The 21,798-nt window shown below is 41.5% G+C and overlaps 1 protein-coding gene across 4 annotated transcripts in view; it reads left to right on the top strand.

The window, feature by feature from the left end:
* The window catches only part of rilp (Rab interacting lysosomal protein), a 35,445-nt gene that overhangs the window by 11,245 nt on the left and 2,402 nt on the right, over positions 1-21,798 (top strand). For 2 of the 4 annotated variants that reach the window (XM_068008220.1, XM_068008221.1), the window contains exons 3-8: positions 1,616-1,737; positions 5,643-5,840; positions 7,309-7,484; positions 7,834-7,956; positions 10,094-10,183; positions 14,176-14,274. In XM_068008220.1, the coding sequence (XP_067864321.1) occupies positions 1,616-1,737; positions 5,643-5,840; positions 7,309-7,484; positions 7,834-7,956; positions 10,094-10,183; positions 14,176-14,274 (808 nt within the window). The remainder of the gene's footprint in view (positions 1-1,615; positions 1,738-5,642; positions 5,841-7,308; positions 7,485-7,833; positions 7,957-10,093; positions 10,184-14,175; positions 14,275-21,798) is intronic. The other 2 variants (XM_068008222.1, XM_068008223.1) reach the window with 1 other exon arrangement.

A 21,798-nucleotide genomic window follows, 5' to 3' on the forward strand; every position in this document is an offset into this window, starting at 1 on the left:
CCTTCTTTAGCATTAATGGACATGTTATAGCAGACTATGTTTGTAAGGTATTTTCTAGAATACAAAACCATAAGTCTAGGACAAGTAAAGTCTATTCCCTCATTGAAGCTCACCCCTCTGACTTACCTAGCCTGGCATTTTGAAAACTCCTAATGTTTTTGACTCTACTGCCTTGTCTGGCTGATTGCTCCAAATGTTTATCATCCTACTGGGAATGATTATTTTTCTAATATGTTTTAAATTTACTTTTCACTAAGTTTAAGTTTTATATTCTCTGGCCCGACTGGCCTGACTCACCTTGAAGTAGTATTCTGGGTTCATTTTATCTATATCATTTAATACTTTTATATTGATATCCCCCCATGAGCCTCTTTAGACTGTAGAGCTTAAGCCTCCCTAATCTTTGCTTATAGCTCATCCCATTTACACCTGGAATAATTCTTGTCACTGTTCTCTGTACCCTCTCCCAACACATGTGTGTCCCCTTTGAAGTATGATGAGCAGAATTGTACACAGTACTCTAAGTGAGGTCTGACCAGCGCTTTACAAAGACTCTAGAATTGTTCTGCAACGTTTTGGTTATGTATTCCATCATTCTATTTTGTTTTTTAATTGCTTCTCTACCTTTGTTCTGTTAGATACAAGGGCAGACAGGCAAGGCCCCTGATAATAAAGCTGTATTACAGCTTGCCTCTCCTCTGCACCTCTTCTTGAAGCAAGGCTGAGTTCAGGGCCCGACATTTGGTGAATCTGAACACTTTTTTTTGAGTATCTGTGTGCTGCTGCACTACCCCAGAATACATTAATATCATTTAAGGAATAAAATTGATCTGTTCACCAAGTCGCAACTCAGTTTGGGTATAAAGCAGGAAACACATTTTGTAACTCAGTTTTATCCATCCCCAAGATAGTATGGATGTGGATGCTATTTTTTAGTCTGTTGGTAGGGTGAAATCAGTAAACTCCTGCAGAGGTGCTGTCAGTACTGTTTTTGGTTTATGTGCCAGGAAGTGTCCTTGAGCTGTGAAGGAAGTCTTGCCTCCTCCCCCATCCTGTACTTTCTCCCTTCCTTAGATAGTGTTGTTTGACAATTGTCCGGAGGAGTAGGATTGTGAATGTCAGTTGAGGCTGGAATTCAAATTCTGATCTCCCGGATATGCGTTCAATGCTCTAACATTGTAGCTACTGGGTCCCTGATAACACATTCCTGATGCAGTTTTTATGTCAAATGTTGTTACACAGAAAAGGGCAGACATGTAAAAGCTGGACTGTAAAGTTTGAACTTATTACTATGGCAAGACACTTTGCTTTGGTGATATTGTCTCAAGTTGAATTTAATAGTGCCAGAAGAAAGGAATTTGTTCAGAACATGGCTTGCCTTCAAATGGTGGGAGTTGAGGAGGCAAATTCAAATCTTACAAATTGTGAGTGATATCCTTTTATATCTGCATTCTATCATAACAATCGACCCTACCAGGGCCTAAGAGGGATTGGATATGACTCGCGCATTCTTTACATTGCAAATCCTGCAGGATCTTATTTGTAGTTCTGATAAATTTACTCCATAATGTTTGGGACAAAGGGCAGATGTGTTGACAGCCTCTCTTTTTATTAGACAGCCTCTCCAAAAAAGAACGGGAAGTAATGCTGAAGTTAAAAGAAGTGGTTGATCAACAGCGAGATGAGATCCGAGCTAAAAGTCATGAGATCTATTGTAAGAATGAAGATGTGGATGCGGTAAGTGCCTGACCTGACTGCTTTGGGACTTCTTGTAGTTTTGTTAGTTTTTATTTCAATTCATTGGAGCAAAGAATTATAAAATAGAAGTTAAAATTAACTAAGAGAATGGTTTCCCCAAAAATATAAAGTAAAGTTCATTTGGGTATACTGATCTCCTGATGCAGCAGTGTCTTGCTATCTTCTGATCACAAAATAAGATTTCCTTTTCATTTCTGAATAACTTACCTAATTTTATGTCAGTTTTTGTTCATACTAGTGCACCAACTTGCATTTATATAGCACCTTTTAATGTAGAAAAAAGACACTTGACAAAAATGTAAGGCCAAATAAGAAAAGTTTAGGCAGTGCGACCAAAAGCTTGGTTAAAGAGGTGGGTTTTAATGAGGGTCTGAGTGGGAGGTGGAGGGGGTCAGGGAGAGAATGCCAGAATGTGGAGGCTAGGCAGCTGAAGGCATGGCTGCTAATGTTTTTTGCTACTGGTGTTTCTTCCTTTTTTCCCCCATCTCCTTCAAGTTATGTAAAGTTCCTGAACTGAGATGATCTACTTCTAGTCATTTGAATGCTGCCTTTTAAACAGTGCAAGTGCCCTGGGAAGTGTTATCCTTTTTAACAAACCATTCTTAAGGAAAGATTGTTGCCTCTGGTGGTATCTTTTTCTGAGGGCACATCCATTGTGAAAATTATAGAACATGACCCTATTTCCTGCTGCACTGTGGCAGTGTGTCACTGAACAGTCTATGTTTTTAAAGGTTTCTTTTTTAATTGTTTTGGGTTACCTGAATTAGCTGCAGGGCTATGAACCGGGTGCTGGAAGGTGGGATTAGGATGGGCACCTGGTTGTTCTTCAAGCCGGCGCGGACACGATGGGCTGAATGGCCCCCTTCTGTGCTGTATCTTTTCTATGGTTCTATGTAAATAAATGAGGTGAAATTATCAATTTATGCAGCCTGAGTGAATGATCCCTCCTATAATAAGTTAACATAATCATTATTACGTCACGTCCAATAAATGCAACTTAGAATTGCATAACAACCTTTTACTTCATGTAATTGAAAAGGCGTCAGATATATGAACTCTGATTTAAAGTGATGTGTTTCTGATAGGCTACTACAGGATATTTAGTGTATGACTAACCCTGACTGTTTAGTTAATCCTTTCTTGCACCCGTTTACGGACATTTCCAAACAGCTTCTTTCTCACTCCTCATTTTCCCTCCTTATAGCACTATTGAGAAGTCTCATTTCCTTCTTCCTTTTTTAACGGCAAATGGGGCTTCACTGGACTTTAGTGTAGTCCCTCCCCCCAAAATACATGTGTTATAAAGATTTAGTGACTCGCACACAGTAATTGAGATTGTGGGGACACTGTGTCGCCAAGCAGTGAGCACACTATAATTTTGACCTGCTACATGTCCATAAATAGTAAACATACAGAAGACCACATATATAATATATAGCTGGGATGTATTAATATACTGATACTTGGTTGTATGAGATCATTGAGAATCACATTGACTGTGCATTTCCCCTTTATTATAGAACACTACTAAGGCATTTTAAGATTACTGCATCATGTCCCACAGTCTCTACTACAGTTTAGCTATTCAAAGAACCACCTAGAATTTGGAAACAACCCAGTGTTAGTGAGCGACAGTGATTGGGAAAACTTGGTCAGTTTCCACATTATACTGGGATAAACCTCTGCAGTTTGTCCTTGGTGCAGAGTGGATTGTCTTTGCATTTTTGATGTGTTGGTTCACAGTGAAAATTGAGGATAAATGAATACACAAAATCATGTTTAGTGCATGGACCTGTTCATCTAAAACTGATGGATGGGGCTAAACAGTGCTCTTCACACATACTTAAACTTAGTGACTACTGTAAAAAAAAAATTACTTCTCTCCATTTTGTCAGTTCTTTCCTGTTCACTGTTAACAGGAAAATTAATTCCTTGGCAAATTAATTTGTAATTCTAAGTACTACAGTCAAAGCAAATCACAGCAGGAGGATTTTCCTGCTTTGATTTTTCTCTCACACTATACCTTAATGGGAAAGCACAGAAAATAGTTTGTAATATTTATATGGTTAAAACTGTTTAACCGTAAGGCAAATTTCCGTAACGGCTAGCTGCTGGTAGATGAAAAGGTACTTTGGAAAAATCATGTGTTAAAATGCAGATTGAGTGAGGCAGTGCCTGAAAGGGACCATAATAGTCAAGATACCTGTGAAGTGAGCGAGACATTGTGACATGATGCGGTTCTGGGACTCTGCCATTATTTCGATACTGGGAGATAAAGAACGAGGTGTGTGTAGAAGCTCATTGCATAGAAATCCCTGGGGAGAACCTGTTCCCTACAGCCTGGGCTAACATGCTAACCAAACAGATTTTCATTTTTTTTGCATAAGTTTTTGTACAATGCTGTAATGTAGCATTCCTTTATACACATCCAGTAAATTAAATTTATTCTGTCTGAACACAGCCTTTCAGTAAGGATGGTGACTATGGATCAGGAATTAGAGTGCTGGCTCTGGAAAGGAGTTGTTTTGAACTTTGTGGTCAACCAGATAGACCAAAATGGTCTTTACTGGTCCTATGCTATGAGACTGAATATTGCTGGGACCTTGAGTTTTATTTATAGGCGCACTGCTCTGGTTTGTATGATTTTAATCTGATTTTGGAAGGCAAGTAAACACATGCCTGGTTATCACCTGGATGAGAGAAATCAGGTGCATTACACGCTAACTGGATGCATTGCCTAATGGATAATGAAGTTGTCAGAAGATTGCAGGTTTGAACCTTGCTGCAGTCATGTTTTAGATTGCTGTATATGTGACGACCAGTGCTTGCCTTACTTTCATCAAAGTACTGTAACCTGTGCTGCAGGCTCCAATTCTAAAACAAACTTGCATTTAAGTTTGTATTATTATACAGAATTACCTGTGGAACACTTGAAATCTGTCCTTAAATTAAATTTTTGAGCTTCCTGATGGTAAATGTTCAGCTTTGAACTGAACCACACAGATCAGGAAGATCCAAGTTCGATCTCCAGTCTATGCTGAGTTAGCTGAGCTCAGAAGAGTGGCATCAGGGATGCTACAATTGCTCTTAGAACTCCTATATTAAGGAGGGGTAAAAATCAGATCATGTTCTCATTCTTGATCAATATCCAGTGACTCTGATTGGAAAGTGGATGTCAGGTGGAGACAGAATCAGGCTCAGTTGTGATTCTGTGTGTGGTTAGGGCAAGATGATTTACTGAAGCAAATCCTGCAAATTTCTACACTTGCTGACTGTGGTGCGATTTGTCGCCCTATTACTGTATTTGCATTAAAAACTCCATGTGATAGTGGAAATGCCGATTTCTGAGCAGGACTGCCTGGTAACAAATCACAAACAACCCAATGATACTCACTGCCTTTGGCACAAACATGGCTACTTGGGTGAGGTACAGGGCTGTGGCTGGCGATCATGGAACTGTATCCTAGCAGATAAGATTGCTAACCCCCTCCCACCCAGGATTGTCCTGGACTCTCCAGGCATTAAAGATTAATCTACTGGACACTGCTGTGAATGGCTCAACAGAAAAATAATATCAGCATTAGATTTTTTTTTTCATTTAACACCTGCATTTATTAATTATTAGGATGGGGGTGTGGGGAAGGTTGTTTGACTTGTCAGGGCATTGGAGGCAGGACGTCATCTGATGAAACCTCCAAGAATATGTCCAACCAGAGTTGGCAACCCTATTACCAGAGTCAACTCCTTCAGGAGAAGAGGAGGAAATAAAAATGTTAATAAAAACTTTTTTTTAAATTTGTAACACTAAATCTCTGCAAAACTCATTAATGGAAACATAACTGCAAACAGTCGATCTGACTGTTACACAAATTGTTTTGTTACAGCTCCAGCAGCAGTTGGATCGAGTTCTGAAGGTTAACAACGACCTGCGGCATAAAATACACGTGGTTCAAGCGCAGCTGAAAAATGTGTTGGAGAAGAAGGCAGAGCTGGAAGTCACAATGCAGGAAAAGGACAAAGAAATAGACAGACTGCAATCCAATCTGACTGAGATTAAGGCAGAGAAAAGCACCAATAAAAAGGTATTTTAATCTGTCAGTAGCACTCTCGCCTAGTCAGAAGGCTGTGGGTTCATAAGAGACTTGAGTGCATAATCTAGGCTGACACATGTACGGAGGGAGTGCTGCTCTGTTGGAGGTGCCGTCTTTCGGATGAGACATCAAACCGAGGCCCCGTATGTCCCCTATGGTAAAAGATCCCATGGCACTATTCGAAGAAGAGCAGGAGAGTTCTCCGTGTCTTGGCCAATATTTCTCTCAATCAACATCACTTAAGAAAGTGTCTGGTCACGCATCTCATTGCTGTTTGCGGGAGCTTGCTGTGTGTAAATTAGCTGCAGTGTGTCCCTACATTACAACAGTGACTAAACTTCACAAAAGAACTTAATTGGCTGTAAAGAGCTTTGAGACATCCTGAGGTCGTGAAATGCGCTATATAAATTCAAGTTTCTTTTTTCTGTAACTGAGTTCAGGGCTCAGTGTGAAGTAGTGTAGAAGTGCAGTGGTAAACGGCCTGCTAGAGTACAGGCTTCAGGACAGAAGGGATCCAGTTGACCTGCATCCTAGAAAAATTGAACCAAATTACCACCGTAGAGCTTTTGGTAAATCAGGTTACAAACCATACAGCAGTCACTACTTTATTAAGCAATAATAAATTGAAAGTGCATTTTGGGTATCCAGGACATCGCCTTTGACTATAGTGAACAGATGTTATCTTTGAGGTACTTTGCAGGTTCTTGCATCTGATTGTCATGTCATTCATGGTTCAGTGGTGGCACTCTTGCCTCTGAGTCACAACGTCATGGGTTCAAGCCCTACTCCAGAGACTCAGTGGAATAACTCCTCAAACATGTAAAGTAATAAATGTTTCACAATTTCTAAACTAATATAGAAATAATTTTCTTGTATAAAGGGATAATTTTACCTCCTCAAAAGCTACGGGAGCTACTTAGTATACCTGATATACATTAAAAAAAACAGAACAAATGAAAGAACTTGCATTTTGGATCATCCATCCCTAAAAAGAGGCTGAATTAGCTTAATTTGTTGGGGGAAGAGGGGAAATGAAGGATGGTTGGAAGAAACACGGTTGGATGCAAGTTTTGAAAATCCTGAAAGAAATGGAATAGGTAGATTAATAGTACAGGCATATTTCTTGCAAAATTGGGAAAGGCGAGCATCTTCATACTCCCAGAATCGACTGGCACCCAGTGTGGGTTAAAGCATTCTAAAAGAAACTGGGAGGGTGTACTAATTTAAAGGACTGCATAGAGTGGGGTTGTAGAAGTGGGATGAAAGATTTGGATAGACTGAGTCTGTTTCTGGTTCCTATCTTGTACCTCCAAAAAAATCAAGAGGGAGTGGCCACTGAATCCGAAATCAAAACTAAGCCAAGAGAAAATTAACTTTGTTTTCTTCTAGGTTTTTGTTGCTGTATAATTGTATAGACTTGGAGTGCCCTTCACCTCTTGTGTTTTGTTTTAAAAAAAAGGTAAACACCGTCACAAATGCACCAAAAATCAACATGGCTGACAAAATCATAATCGATGTGAAAGATCCAAACCGGCCCTGTTTTACGAAGCAAGAAATGCGACAGATTCTGCATGAGCGCAACGAGCTAAAGGCAAACTTGTTCCTGGTGCAGGAGGAACTCGCTTACTATCAGAGGTGAGCCTGCATTGTGTGCTGTAGCAGAGGATCACTCTGGTGGTTTGGTGACCTGGCACTCCTGGCAGGGCGCACGTTTCAGGGAAATGGTGGGCACGCAGCCCCTTATTTCTGAGGTGCCCCTCCCCACCCTCCCTGAGAGCTGGATTGTTGAATCGCCCCTTCTGTGTAATTAGATGGCCTATGATCCAAGATGCACGTCCAGCATCCTTTTAGTTTGAAAGGGTTAATGTAAATGTGGTTTACAGCTCTGATACTGTCTGGGGGTTCAGAACAATTGCAATGAAGTGTATGTACTGTCTTGTGTATTGTGCAACAGATTCTTGGAAGATCTGTTTTGATGTTGTAGAGAGATTCTCAATGATGAGAAGTGCCCAGTGATTTTCATGGAAGCGATCAAGACTGCAATTAAAAAACAAAGGAAAAAGGTGAAAGCCAAAATGTTGGGCATCCCAGAGAACATGTGCAGCAGGTGAGTGATCCAATTGAAAAAACCTTTAAAAAGAGAGCAAACATTTGCAACTGTGCACTTACTCCGCCTCCATTGTCACTTTTGAAGCCCTGTCTTGCTCAATATGAGGACTTGTATTTACATTTTTTTTCCAGAGACCAATTTATTTTTTTTTAGTTGTGACGGTCTTGATCCGTTCTTCTCCCCATCCCCTGACCAGCGCACAGTTTTTCTTCAGCAATTGGCATTGGGACGTTGCGGGGCTGAATGCGCCACCTCTTCCTACAAATGTAGGAGCCACGTACTACACCCCTTTCCCTCCCTTCCCCCCCCCCCCCCCCCCCCAAAACACACACCCACCACTCCATAACTCACTGACAGAGGGGCAGTTTGGATTGGCATCTGTCTATTTTTTAGTTGGCCTGTCTATTTTTAAAATTTAAACCAGCAAGGTAGAGTTTGTACTTTGTGTGTGGCCTAATTTTTACTCAATTTTGTTGGGCCACGTGCAGCCTCTGAGACACCCAAATATTTACCCTCAGTACAGAGAGCTGAAAGCTGACTTTTCACTATCTGACGTCCTGCGTGTTTGTTGAGTTACATACCGCCTGATTTTCCAACCAGCCCGCGTTGTGGCCTGGCCCTGCAATAGTTATTTGCAGCCAGGTTAGTGTGCCAACCTTGTCCTTGTCCAAGAAGAGCTGCTCTCACATTCTTAATCTAGCAGCTTCCTCAAAAGGACAAAATTATCAGCCCTGGGAGGAGGGGTCAGCACTCCACACTCAGATGGATAACAGGTCCACCTTCATCATGTACTAATGAGGCCAGGAAAATATTAAAAATGAGGCTTAATAATAAAAAAAAATTCTTAGGAACCTCAGTTCAAAGTTGATGAGTGTGGATTTCACTGGATTACATAGAATTTTACGGTGCAGAAACCAGCCATTATGCTTGTGTTAATGCTCCACACGAGCCTCCTCCCGCTCTATTTATTTCATCTCACCACCTCACCCTATCAACATATCTGACTATTCCTTTTTCCCTCAGGTACTTATCTAGCTTCCCTTTTAAATGCCTGTTCACCTCAGAAACTCCATGTGGTAGTGAGTTCCACATTCTCACCACTCTGAGTAAAGTTTCTCCTGAATTCCTTACTGGGTTTTTTAGTGACTACCTTATATTTATGGCCCCTAATTTTGAACTCTCCCACAAGTGGATTACATTTTGAGTTGTTGCAATTGGTGAAGTCCAAACTCTTAATGTGTTTTTTTTGGGATTTGGCAAAAAGTGGCAACCTTAGGTACAGCACTGCAGGAAGAACTGAAATAAACACCAACTTGATCCTCCATTATTATTATGAGCTGGAGCAGTGCTCTATCTAGTGGTGTAGCTGAGAACTGGGAAAGTCTGCTCAGCAGAGCTGCCAGGCAGACTAAAGTTTAATTTTTGTCTTTTCAGTTGCCTCCTTATTGTTGCACTTAAGAATTTTTTTTTTACTATTTTGTGTTTTTCACACTTTAGTACAAAAATATCTTAATTACTTTCAGGTTGTCTATTTGTAACAGGCTGCATTAATTATAGTTCAGTATTTTAAGAGCTGCTTCTTGTAACTCTTCACATTTACAAACATTACAGGGAATATTTTCAGAGATGCTACCTTAAGAACAAATACAGAATCTTTCAGGCTTCTTTTCTTTTTGTATATGATGTAAAAGGTGTTTGCATGTGGGTGGCTTTCGGATGTTTTATTTTGCAGAAGTACAAGTGATTTGTGGTGGTTTTGAACTCTCAAACCAACGTGGAGAAAATGTGGAATTGGAGCAAAATCTCTCTCCTGAAGCCCTTTCACAAACATTATTCTGCTGGTTTGCTTTTGCCATGAAAGGGACAGTGTAACAAAGGGCAAAATGCTGCTTCTCTGAAGGGCCTAGGACACAACAAAGTCATCCAAGTACTAGCAATTCAGCAGCAGGGTACAGGCTCAAAAGGGGGTAAATGGCGGCAATTGCTATGCAGGCCATTATGAAAGTTACGATTGCTGGAATCCATCTGTAGCTTCTGAAGAGATTTTTGAGTGTGTTCTGAGTGGGTTGAAGGCTACTTTACTGACTGCAGTTTACCCAATTTTAGAAGTCTTTAATAATGTTTTTCCATACAGCGATGAAGAAGACAAAGATGCCCTTCCCCTTCCCTGTTTCTCGCAAGATGAAGTAGATGCCAAGCCGCCCGAGTCGAGCATCAAATCCTTGTGAGTTATCAGTCAGTTAGTCCGTTGGGTGAATTCTTTATTGTATGTTACTCTGGATTTCCTCTTTTTCATTGTACTTGTATTGGCTGACTGCATTTATTAGAACAGATGGGTGTCTGAAACTATGAGAAGCATTTTTGTGATTATAGTTTCTTATTCATACCGAGTGTACCCACTCAGTCACCCAGTGCATTCCAGTAAACCCAGGGTCGTCATCTCCTAACTGATATTTTACAGACATCGGTCGGAATGTTTAGAAGAATGTGAGTTCAAGTGAAACAGGCTGACGTGAGGGTGTTCCATTTAAATCATCGAGCTGCCATATTGGCTTCGGTGCATTGGGGCATCATGGGAAACTCGTGCTATTCTGTATTTACAAAAATGCCAAGACGGAGTAACAGCTGGATTCACCACCTACTTCTGCAATAGAGTGGGTACATCGCAGATTCACTGAGATGCTGTCTGGTATGAGGAAATTCAAACTCAAAGAAACACATGGGGAACAATTGAGGCTGTTTTCAATAGAGCAGAGGAGATTACAAGGTGATTTGAAGGGTGTGGAACAAGGACAGAATTGCAAGATTAAATGTCAGAGATTTGCAAAAGAGAACAGGAGATTTTTTTAACACAGACTGTTGTGTGCACTACCAGAGTCAGTGATTGAAGCAGACACCATGTCAACATTTAGGAATAGGTTAGATAGGAGGTTAAAGAAAGGGAAGACAGATATGGGAATGGAGCAGGCTCATGGGATTAGGGCTACTGCTCGTGTGGGGATGAATGCTAAAGCGGACTGGTTGGGTGAATGGCCTGTTTCTGTGTTGTCATTTCTATGTAATCTGACGGCAGTAGCTTGGGAGCGCCCATGAGGCCTCGCACTTCATTCCCATACAGACGGCGCTGTGGGAGGAGCATCAAGCAGGTAAGTGCAGGACTTTCGGGCCACTGCTAGCGCATAGGTACGTGATGGCTTGGGGGGAGAGGGATCGCTGGGTTGGAGGTGGTGGGGAGGGTGCAGGGCCTGGGGGTTGGGGATCTCGGGGCCAGGATTGGTGGTGATCAGGTGGGTGGTTTGCAGGCAAGTAACTTCCCTTTTCTCTACAGGCAATCTGTAGGGTTGGTTTCGCTGACTGCACTATGGCAAACTAGTGTTGCAGCGGGGCCCTCAAGCAGGGGTTAGGTCCTTTGCATATGCAAATACATGTCCTAACACCGGCTTCAGGCGTGGGTAAACGACACCACTTGTTTTTCCTTACCCAATATGGTGGGAGGCAGCTTCCTGCATGCCATTTTAGGAACTTAAAAGGTCATGTAGCGCCTGAAAAACAGGTGCTATGCGAGCCAATTTCCAGGCCATGGTTTCTTTAGTTCACTCTCATCTCCAAGGTGTGGTGCTGAGTTTTGTGCTTATTTATTGATAAAAGTTGTAGATGACACATAACTTTCATGGTGGACTAGCAGCAGCACTCACAACAGTGTTGAGTCATGTTTGGAATTTCTCATGTACGCTAACTGGTGTCCTCCATTGGGAGCCTGTTCACATTGCAAATTTCTCAGTAATGTGCAAAAACATGTTCAGGAAGCCAGTAGCATGATATATGCCTGCAACCTTTGTTTTCCGTGGACACCTACCTTTTTTAAAAACACTTTGTGCAGTTTTTATGGATGTACATTTTGACTCTGGCAAGATTAAAAATGCACTCAGTGGAGATAATGTCAGGCACAAGTACAGTGGATGAACCAGGTGTGAAAGCATGTCCACTTCAGTCCCCTGTGGTGTGAGGCTCTCTGAGAGGTCAAGAGATTGGATGTTTATGGGCAATCCTGCCACATAGTGGCAATTGGACAAGTTGATGGTAATCCAGTCTAGATTTGATGCACTGCTAGTACTTTTGAAAGTTTTGAGAGCGGAATACAGCCACAATACAGTGACTATTCTGCAGTGACTTGCTCGTTTTTCCTCTTTCTTTTTTACTCACTTACACATGCACACACACTTACTTTCCTATTGGTAAAATCATACAGGGAGTTGCTATGTTTTTATGTTTTCCTTTTTAGTATTGATTTTATCATGGGGGCAAAGTAGAGCATGGGGTCTAGAGTTCTTGCAGAAATGTCCAAGGAGAGGAGGTGAGTGATTTTTTTATTGCTGCAGTGTAATGTCACTGCCACTTAACTGAGTGCTGCTGATCTCCATGACACTGGTGTGTTTACTCAGTCACTGTTCATGAAACAGTATTTGGCAAAACTACTTTGTTTCTAAACATGTGACTCGATTAAATTTGCATTGAAACATGTCTCACCACTAAAGAAATGAAGACTTAGATTTATATACTGCCTAATCAGCCCTCTCAGAAATAGCTCCAAAGTGCTTCACTTAGTGAATTACTTTTGAAGTACACAGACTGCTGTTATGTAGGGAAACATGGCAACCATTTTGTGTGCGACAAGATTCTGCAAAACTCAGTGGGATGAATAACCAGTAAATCTGTGTTTAATAGTTTTAGTTGAGGAAGGGATTTTGGTCAGGACACTGACTTTTGTGATAAATGATACTTACTTTTTTCTCCCACTGAAAACAAAAAGGATTTGCCAAATACTTTTCCATGAACACATGGCACTTTAAACTGGTCTGCTGTCCAGCCTCATGCAATGGTGATCTTTGGCAAGCAGCTCGGAGATGCACAAATGGCCTTGCGCCAGTGGCCCTGAAATTTTTCCCTACCTCCTTGTCTCTGCTTGATGTATCTTTTGTGGAATGGCTAAAATTGGTAACTCACCGCATGAAGAATCTTGGGCACAGATATGTGTAGCACCACCTCACGTCCCAGCATGTGACTTAAGTCACACACTGCTGAACTGCTGACTGATTTGTTCTTAAAATAAGGGCATTAAAACACTTATTGCAATATCAACCACTGTAATCCTGTCTATTAGTGAATGCTGCATTAAACGTGATACCTGAGATGAAATTGTACAATGCTCCAGTATCCCCAGGATTAAATGAGTGGCTTCTATCTCCAAACTGCTCTTTTGTAGAAAATATGAGTCATAAGGATAGATTTTACAAAGTAGTGCTCCCAGTGCAGAGATTCATGTGATGGGAGAAGAAATCGGGAATTCAGGTACTCAGGTCAGCGAACCTAGTACAATTTTCCACTATCCATCCATTCATTATAATGGGCAGCAAATCATGCACGATACGCTGACCTGCATGTCTGAATTCCTGATGTGTGTGTCTGTTGCATGAAACTCTAGCATTGGAAGCACTAATTTGTAAAAAAAATGTATCCATATTTGGGAAGAGGCCTATAGAATTGTAGAATTAACATTAATGTTCTATGGCCTGGAAGCTGAGAGTTGAATGCTCAAATGGGAGACTCAAAGAAGCTTGGCTGGTGTTTTCACCCCCATTCTCAAATGGCAGCCTCTTGTCTCAGTACTGGAGGGAGGTAAGGTGCCCAGCTGATTGAATATTCACAAGAGCAGCACCGACTAGGGACTTAAACCCTGAGCCCTCAAATTAAAGGTCTGATGCTCTACTGATTGAGCTATCTAGGCTGCACCCCAGCTGATTGAAGGGAGGGGGAACTGGGTGAGATTTCACTATGTACTTCAGCTGGCTAGGAATGACACTGATGGAGAGCTGTTGACTTGTGCTTCCATTTTCAATCCGTTTAGGAAGCATGACTCTGAAGCCTGGAAAGTGGAGAAAATGGGTTTAGAAAAGCATTTTTGTTTCTTGATAAGGTTAAGATTTTACTGCCCATTACAAGTGAGATGAGGAATTCTCAATTTCTAATTTGTTACATAGAGCAATTACTAATTTATTTTTGGAAAAGCCATACATGTGAAATGATAAATTCAATGTTCATTAATGAAGGTGTTTGCTGGAATAGTTGTTGTCAATTTTAGCATAAAATAGCTTATTTAATAGACTTGGAACAAATGTATTGTTACTTGTACATAATGTTTCTACATTTACTTTCCAGAAATCCACCTCCAGAGTTTAGAACTACTTTGCAAAGTATTGTGTCTCATGAAATCCAGATCTGGATTTTGGAACTACTTTGCAAAGTACTGTCTGCCAGGTAAATGTGAGAATGTTTTCTATGGATATAAACATAGAGGAATAGAGTTTTAAAGCTTTTGTGTAGAAAATGTGAATATTAATTTTTTTAAACATTGCTGCTGCTGTTTTGTGAATACAAACTGAGTAGGACCAGAGGACAGAACAGGCTGAAGTGTACAGTAAACCGTTTTAATCTTTTGAGTGCCACCATTGCCGGACCCATAAACTCCTATAATAAAAACAGAAAATGCTGGAAATACTCAGCAGGTCAGGCAGCATTAGTGGGGAGAGAAAGAGTTAACGTTTCAGGTCGATGACCTTTCGTCAGAACTGGAAGAAGTTGGAGATTTAACAGTTTTAAGCAAGTACAGAGCTGGAGGAGGGGAGGAATGAACAAAAGAGACGGTCTCTGATAGGGTGGAGGGCAGGAGTGATTAAATGACGAAAGGGATGATGGTGCAAGGCAAGGAGGATGGTAATGGGACAAGTAAAGAAACAAAATATGGGTGTAGAAGAGCTGTAAATGGCAACAGCGGAACCATTACCAGCACCTGCTGCCTGCAAAAATGGGAGCAGTGGTTATAAGGCCATAAGAGATAGGAGTAGGAGTAGGCCATTCGGCCCCTCGAGCCTGCTCCGCCATTCAATGAGATCATGGCTGATCTGATTTTTACCTCAAATCCAGTTTCCTGCCTTTTCCCCATATCCTTTGACTCCCTTGCTGATCAAAAAAATCTGAAGTTATTGAAATCAGTGTTGAGTCCGGAAGGTTTTAAAGTGCCTAATCGAAAGAAGTGGTGCTGTTCCTTGAGTTTCCGTTGAGCTTCATTGTAACAGTGTAGGAGGCCGAGGACAGACGTGGGAGTGGAACGGAGATTCAGAATGGCAAGCGACCAGAAGCTCAAGGTCATGCTTGCGAACTGAACGGAGGTGTTCAGCAGAGCGATCGCCCAATCTGCGTTTGGTGCCTCCAATGTAGAGGAGCTTGCATCCTAAGCAGTGAATGCAGTATACTAAATTGAAAGAAGTACAAGTAAATTGCTTTTTCACCTGGAAGGAGTGTTTGGGGCCCTGGATGGTGGGAAGGGAGGAGGTGAAAGGGCAGGTGCTGCATCTCAATTTATTTTCCAGTCACTTGCCGTTTTAATTTGCAGTCCCATTCCCACTCTGACCTCTCTGTCCACGGCCTCCTACACTTTTCCAATGAAGCTCGAGGAACAGCACCTCATCTTTCAATTAGGCACTTTTTACAGCCTTCTGGACTCAACACTGATTTCATTAACTTCAGATCATAAGTAGTGCTCCCATTTTTTGGACAGCAAGTACTGGTAATGGTTCTGCTGTTGCCATTTACAGCTCCTCTAGACCCACCTTTTTTCTTAACCTGTCCCATTTCTACCCCCTTTGCCTTGCACCATTGTTCCTTTTGTCATTTAATCACTCCTGCCCTCCACCCTATCACCTCCCCTTTTTGTTCTCCCCCGCCCCCCCCACCCTTTTCCCTGGCTCAGTACTTGCTTACAGGCTGTTAAATCTTTACTTCTTCCAGTTCTGACGAAAGGTCATCGACCTGAAACGTTAACTCTGTTTCTCTTTCCGTAGGTGCTAACTGACCTGCTGAATATTTCCAGCATTTTCTGTTTTTATTTCAAGTTTCCAGCATCTGCAGTATTTTGCTTTTACCATAATCTCCTATAATGTTAGCACTACACTGTGGTTAAACAAAGTGATCTTAAAAGGATAGAAGTAACACAGGGATGTTAGAGATTTATTTTTTGTATATAATTAGGATCCAAATGACATTCTCACTTTCAGAGTGAGAAGCATTTCTCCAATTACAAAAAAGCCATTTTCATTAACTGCATTTGTTGAGATTTCACCAGTTTTGCTAATTTATAACTCCACGTTGTTTGAAATAGATAAAATCACTAGTGCTTAGGTGGGGCAATCTGTCAATGGCACAATCATTTTTGGAAATCCCATATTGTATGAAGATTAATGGATAGCTGGGAGTGAGCTGACGTATGCAGCTATTGGTTGCAACTCTAAATGATATGATCTCCTTGATCACTCCAGGGTACCTGCTTCATTTTAAGTGCTGGGTGAACTTTTTGGGGTGAACTTTATGGGGTGACTATTTTATTCTGTCTTTGTATGTATTGACTGTACCCCTCTGCACTGGCCACTGGTGCCCTCACTCTTGTCACTGAATTGGATGACATCCACCCAGAAGGATTAATGCTGGTGGTTTGGAGGCTTATTAAGAAATAACCAACAATTCATTATCAGGAAATATACAATATTCAATTTTAAGAATTGATAGCTGGCTGTGGATACCTTTTTTTATTGAGGAATTCCTAGGATAGTGTGAGTGAAAACAAACACACACCCAGCTTATTCACCTGTTCAACCATTTTGTGCATTTGCTCATCTATCGCTGGGTGATGAATGGGGAAGTCTACAGGCAAAAGGGAGCAAAGCCACTGTAGTGCACTATTACTGAAAGTGACAATTTGAATCAACCTGCGCTGAAATGAATGTCACAAAATCCATATAGGGATCAAACCCACGTTTAATTATTGTTACTCAGCTTGTTTTTGACTTCCTGCTGAATGATGTTGCCTGTGACTCGTGACCGGAGATGGCCTTGTCACTCCAGGGTGAATTATCTTTCTAGTTGGCACCTTGACAAAACCATGCAGATGCTCACAGAATGATACTCAAATAAAAGAATCCAGTGAATACTTATACTTATTTTACATGTCTAGAGCTTCCAAATTCTCAAACTTACTTGCATTTTTTCCACTGGTGCTGCTCGACATCTAGTTGCCATGGGGTGTCCAAACCTTCCATCAAGTTGACTCCTGCCTTGGTTTGTCACAGAAGGAGGCCATTCAGCCCATCGTGCCTGTGCACATTTAATCACATTTTCCATAGTTTATAAAGTTTCCTCCAACTTTACTTGCAGAGACCAATTGCAAGTAATGAACTGTTGTTTTAAACAGCTGCTGAAGCTGAAGGAAGGATTGCATGCTGTTCAAATACCTTTCCTCGTTGACAGCTTTTATAGCTGCAAATCTTATTGTGCTACTTCACTACCTTTTTACTTGGTGCTCCAGTTCCCCTAATTTAAATGTATTATCAATGTGAACTGTGTTCTTTTTGTCTTGCACTGCCATGTCAGCACTCATTGCTCCATGCTTTTATCTGTTTGTGGGTTGGGGAGTGTATATGTTGTGATGCACAAGGCCTCATAGTTGTGTGGGACAGGCTGGATGGACCAGTGGTTCTTTTCCTGTCTGTCATTGTTGGTATGTTTGCCATTAATGTTTTTTTGCCAGTAGGCCATTTTGTCCCTAGTCAGAATCACAAAACTTAATTTTTTTTGTTTTGTTTTATATCCTTGGTGAAATTACTATGGTATTAGTTGAAATGCCTGTTCAATTGAAGGATAACAAAGCACTCTCAATTTGCTGCTATGTTGTGCACAGTTTCTACTTGGATTTTGCACACTGCCAAATTGCTGTTCGGAGAAAGTGGCGTATGAGTACGCAGCATTTAAGGTGTTCTTGGTGAGATCCTTGTTTTTGGCATAATGAGTTACCATTTAATACCCCACGTCAAATAGGTGTTGCTGTAGAGACCTTGTCGATATCAATAAATGAACTGCTACATTGCTGAGCTAGAAAATGGTCTAGTGTATTGTTTTCGGTGTTCCTTCAATATGAATTTGACTGGAGAGCCAGCAAGAACAAAAAAGGGCCACCTGTAAGAGGGTGGTATACAAGGCATTTATAGGTCCCACTGATGTATACTGGGCCTATCATTCCAGGCATAATTACCTGGGAATAACTGGAGAGCTGTACAATTTAAAGGCTACTAAGCAGGGAAGCTGTGAAAAGGCTATGCCATCTCTTTCAAGACATGTTCAACCTGTTGTACGTTACTGCCTGTGACTGTCAAAAGTCCCTTTAGCCCTCCAATTTTTGTGTCAGATTGCTTTTATGCTAGCTCTGACGGCATCTCTAGTGTCAGCCACTTGGCTGTTCATAGACAATAAATCAAGGAGGCCACAGATGCATTTTTCAGCAGAGCTAACGGCTTTGCCACAGGCCAGCTGCATAATAGACCAACACAATTCTACAGATTTTCCAGAATGCATAGGGTCATTAATTGCACTTGTGTTCCCATTCAGGTGCTATGCCCTATTTGAACCATAGATATTTTCTAAATGTCCAGCTGGTGTGTGACCACCAGCACAGAATAATAGATGACTGCTTCCCCAGGAGTTCTCACAATACCTCAGTTTTAAGAAAATCATTTGTGCTACCCTTATTTGAAAGAAGAAAGAACAAAAGGATGGCTTCTGAGAGCCCAAGCAGCTGTCACTCTTGATGCACCACTGACTGAAGCAGAGCACAGTACAAGACTCGTGCTACGACCAGTTGATTATTGAACGTACCATTGTTTCCTAAAGCAGCTCGAGATGCTGCAAATTATCAGGGAATGCATTACAGTATAGCAGCCAGGTTCTCATCAATAACTATTGCGCTTGGTATATGCTGCATAATTTTGCCCTGAAAAGCAACCTTGCTTTGCAGGACAGGGTGCCAAAGCTGTGGCAGAGCAGGAGAGTGAAAGTGAGAGAGAATTTAGCTGTTGAACCATCAATACACTAAGGAAGACTGACTGTTTATGCTAGGTACTAATGCATGCTGCATTCCAGCAAATACCAGATATGCTTTGCAGTGCACATCTGCAAAATAAGCTTCTCAACCATCTCCACCTACATTTTTGTGCACAGTTCCTCATACCATCTTTGGCTGAGTTCCTATGTTATTCCGATCAATTGAACAGCACAATGTTCAAACCAAGTGCACTGCATTTATTGAATCAATTGTTTGGTGTGTGATTGTGGTTACTGTTTTCTAAGGGTGCTTCCTCTCTCTGATGCTGGATTATGGGTGACACGTGACACATAACCTAGTACAGTACTTCTAAGTGATTCCTTTATGGAAATTGTAAGTGAGCTAGTTGACTTCAGGGTTTCACTGACTGCCAACTGGAAAGATGTCACTAGACCTTTTTGTGATGTGTGCATGCAGTGCTGCTGAGGCTTCTGGATCCTGCCTGCTTGCTAGTGGAAATGCCAGCACTTGTGCAGTGATGCTTGATAGCAGAGGCATGCTGCTGGCTTGAGCCAACTTCCTGATCCTTTGCTCCTACAAGGAGTTACGGTTACCGATGTGGCTGAGAGCAGAGCTTTAAACAGCTGAGGTCTGTGAATCCCTTCCTCAAATAGTCTGTATTTGATCCCCTAGCATGTTGTATTCAGCCAAGACAACATCCTCCTTTAAGGTTGGAGCCAAAGGCCTCTTGCTTTGGTGCATGCCACTGAAGGCTCCACAGTTGTTGCCATGGGATTCATGGAAGAATGCAGTGCAGACAGCTGTTTGGGCTTGATTGTTCATATCTGGATAGTCGATTATTCCATACTCCTTCTCTTTCTCCCCACCCCCCCACCACATCTTGCATATATTTTCCACAAACACATGTAATGGTACCTGTTCAGACAATAATCTCTTTTTGTATGCAGGTTATGTGAGGCCTGAATCCATAGACCCTGCAGCATGCTGTACTTCTGGCCATCAGGTGCCTGGCCTTTCTCCTGCTCACTCATGGACTGTGACAGAGTCCCTCCGTATCCCACTTAATGTTGTTTTTCACATACAAGGAGGAGGGGGTGGGGGGGCTTGGTATTCGTGGCCGATTTGATGCTCAAAGCGAGCATTGTAAGGAAGGGGCACTTGGGTACAGGCTTGCTCGAGGATACTGGCTGTGGCTTGACTTTGTTCTGCCGTTCCAAATAAAACAAGACAAATGTCAAAATGCTACCTGTAGTTAATCACCTTCAAGCACTACTCTTGTTGCCTGAGCCTTTCAGTAATACTATAAGTTGAGTTTGTGCCTGTGGGGCGACATTACAGAACATGAACATTATGGTACAGGCCACGAGCTCAGAGGAAACCTCTGGCTTCACCAACTCCCACGCTTTTGATGCTCTCCTACCTAATAGTGCCAAGGATAACTTCCTTGAATGGATTTGGGGGCTTGATTTTTGTTTAGGGATACAACCTGAGTCCATTCTTGTTGATTATACCCCATGTTGTTCTGCAAACAGAAGAATAGAGCAATAACAGTGGCATGCTCCATTCGACAGATTGAAGAGGCATATTTCTATGTGAAGCCCTTTTAAGAATTGTTGCTGCGTACGTAGATTGTCATATGTACTTCCTAATTGTAATTATACCACATCATTATCTGCCCATTCGTGCAAAGCTTCCTTGCCCTAGTTCTTTCCTGCCCACATAGTACTGTGTAACCTTTTTTAATTCGTTCATGGGATGTGGCAAGGCCAGCATTTATTGCCCGTTCCTAATTGCCCTTGAGAAGGTGGTGATGAGCCGCTGCTTTGACCCACTGCAGTTCGTGTGCTGTTACTACTTAGTGCAGCTTCCAACATGGTGGGATTAAAATTTTTGCAGAGATGACTTTTTCTTGCATGTCTATTTGTGGCAGGTGCTTGCCATCCAAAATGGTATTGTTGCCTTATTTTAGCAGATTTCTTTTAGGTATGATCTTTTTTTATTCTAATACCCTTCAAGATCCTGCAGGTTTTGGTATCTCTTCCCTTTCCTACTTGGGGAAACCCTTTTTCTAGGGAGGAGTATGGCCATCCACCCCATACCTTCTGAGCTTCCCCTCTCTCTCCTCTCCTTTGCTCCATCTAGCAGCATTTCCAGCACCCGTTCAGTGAATCTTGCTTTCCTTTGTCTGGAAAGGCTCAATTGATGAGAAAGTTTTTGAGTAAATAGAAGCCCTGGGTTCCCTAGTGCTATTACAGGGGTTTAAATGGCCTCTTATTACAGGTAACAACTGCTATTCACTAATGATTCTGCCATTTCATTGGTTGGGTGTTAATGTCCACATTTTAATGTGCTCCAGAAAACAGTAAAATGAGGTTAGCAAACATAGTTAATGATGCTTAAAAGTCTTAAGTAGTCCTTTAGTTGGCCTTTAAGAGCAGTAACACTGTAATTTCCAGGCTATTATTTTATACTTTTTATGAACTGGCTTTAGTTCTTCAATGCCAGTCATTTCTTTTATAAACTAGGCAAATGGTAACCTTTAATCAGCTTGAATTTACTTTAGCACCTCTGCTAAATACAATCGCACTGGATTAATAAAAAAAAAACTCCCTGCCGAGTAGCTAATGCACCAGTGGGATCAATGGAACTGATTATGCACCAATGCAGAAGGAGCTCTGCGAATTAACCATAGTGCCATAACACTGGGGTTTATCCTGTAGAAACCTATCTATCTGCATCACTGCTCATTTGCCAGTTCTTTGTGTCTGATAAGACAGTGCTGCTAAAGGTTGCCATTTTGGTTCTTTGTACCCAGCAAGATCACATTGGTTAGTATCAGCACCTAAGATGTCAAATCTTGTCTGTTTCATACATTATGGGGAGACATCTGATCA

The sequence above is a fragment of the Heptranchias perlo genome, chromosome 28 (assembly GCF_035084215.1).
Source record: "Heptranchias perlo isolate sHepPer1 chromosome 28, sHepPer1.hap1, whole genome shotgun sequence".
NCBI classification, from domain to species: Eukaryota; Metazoa; Chordata; class Chondrichthyes; order Hexanchiformes; family Hexanchidae; genus Heptranchias; species Heptranchias perlo.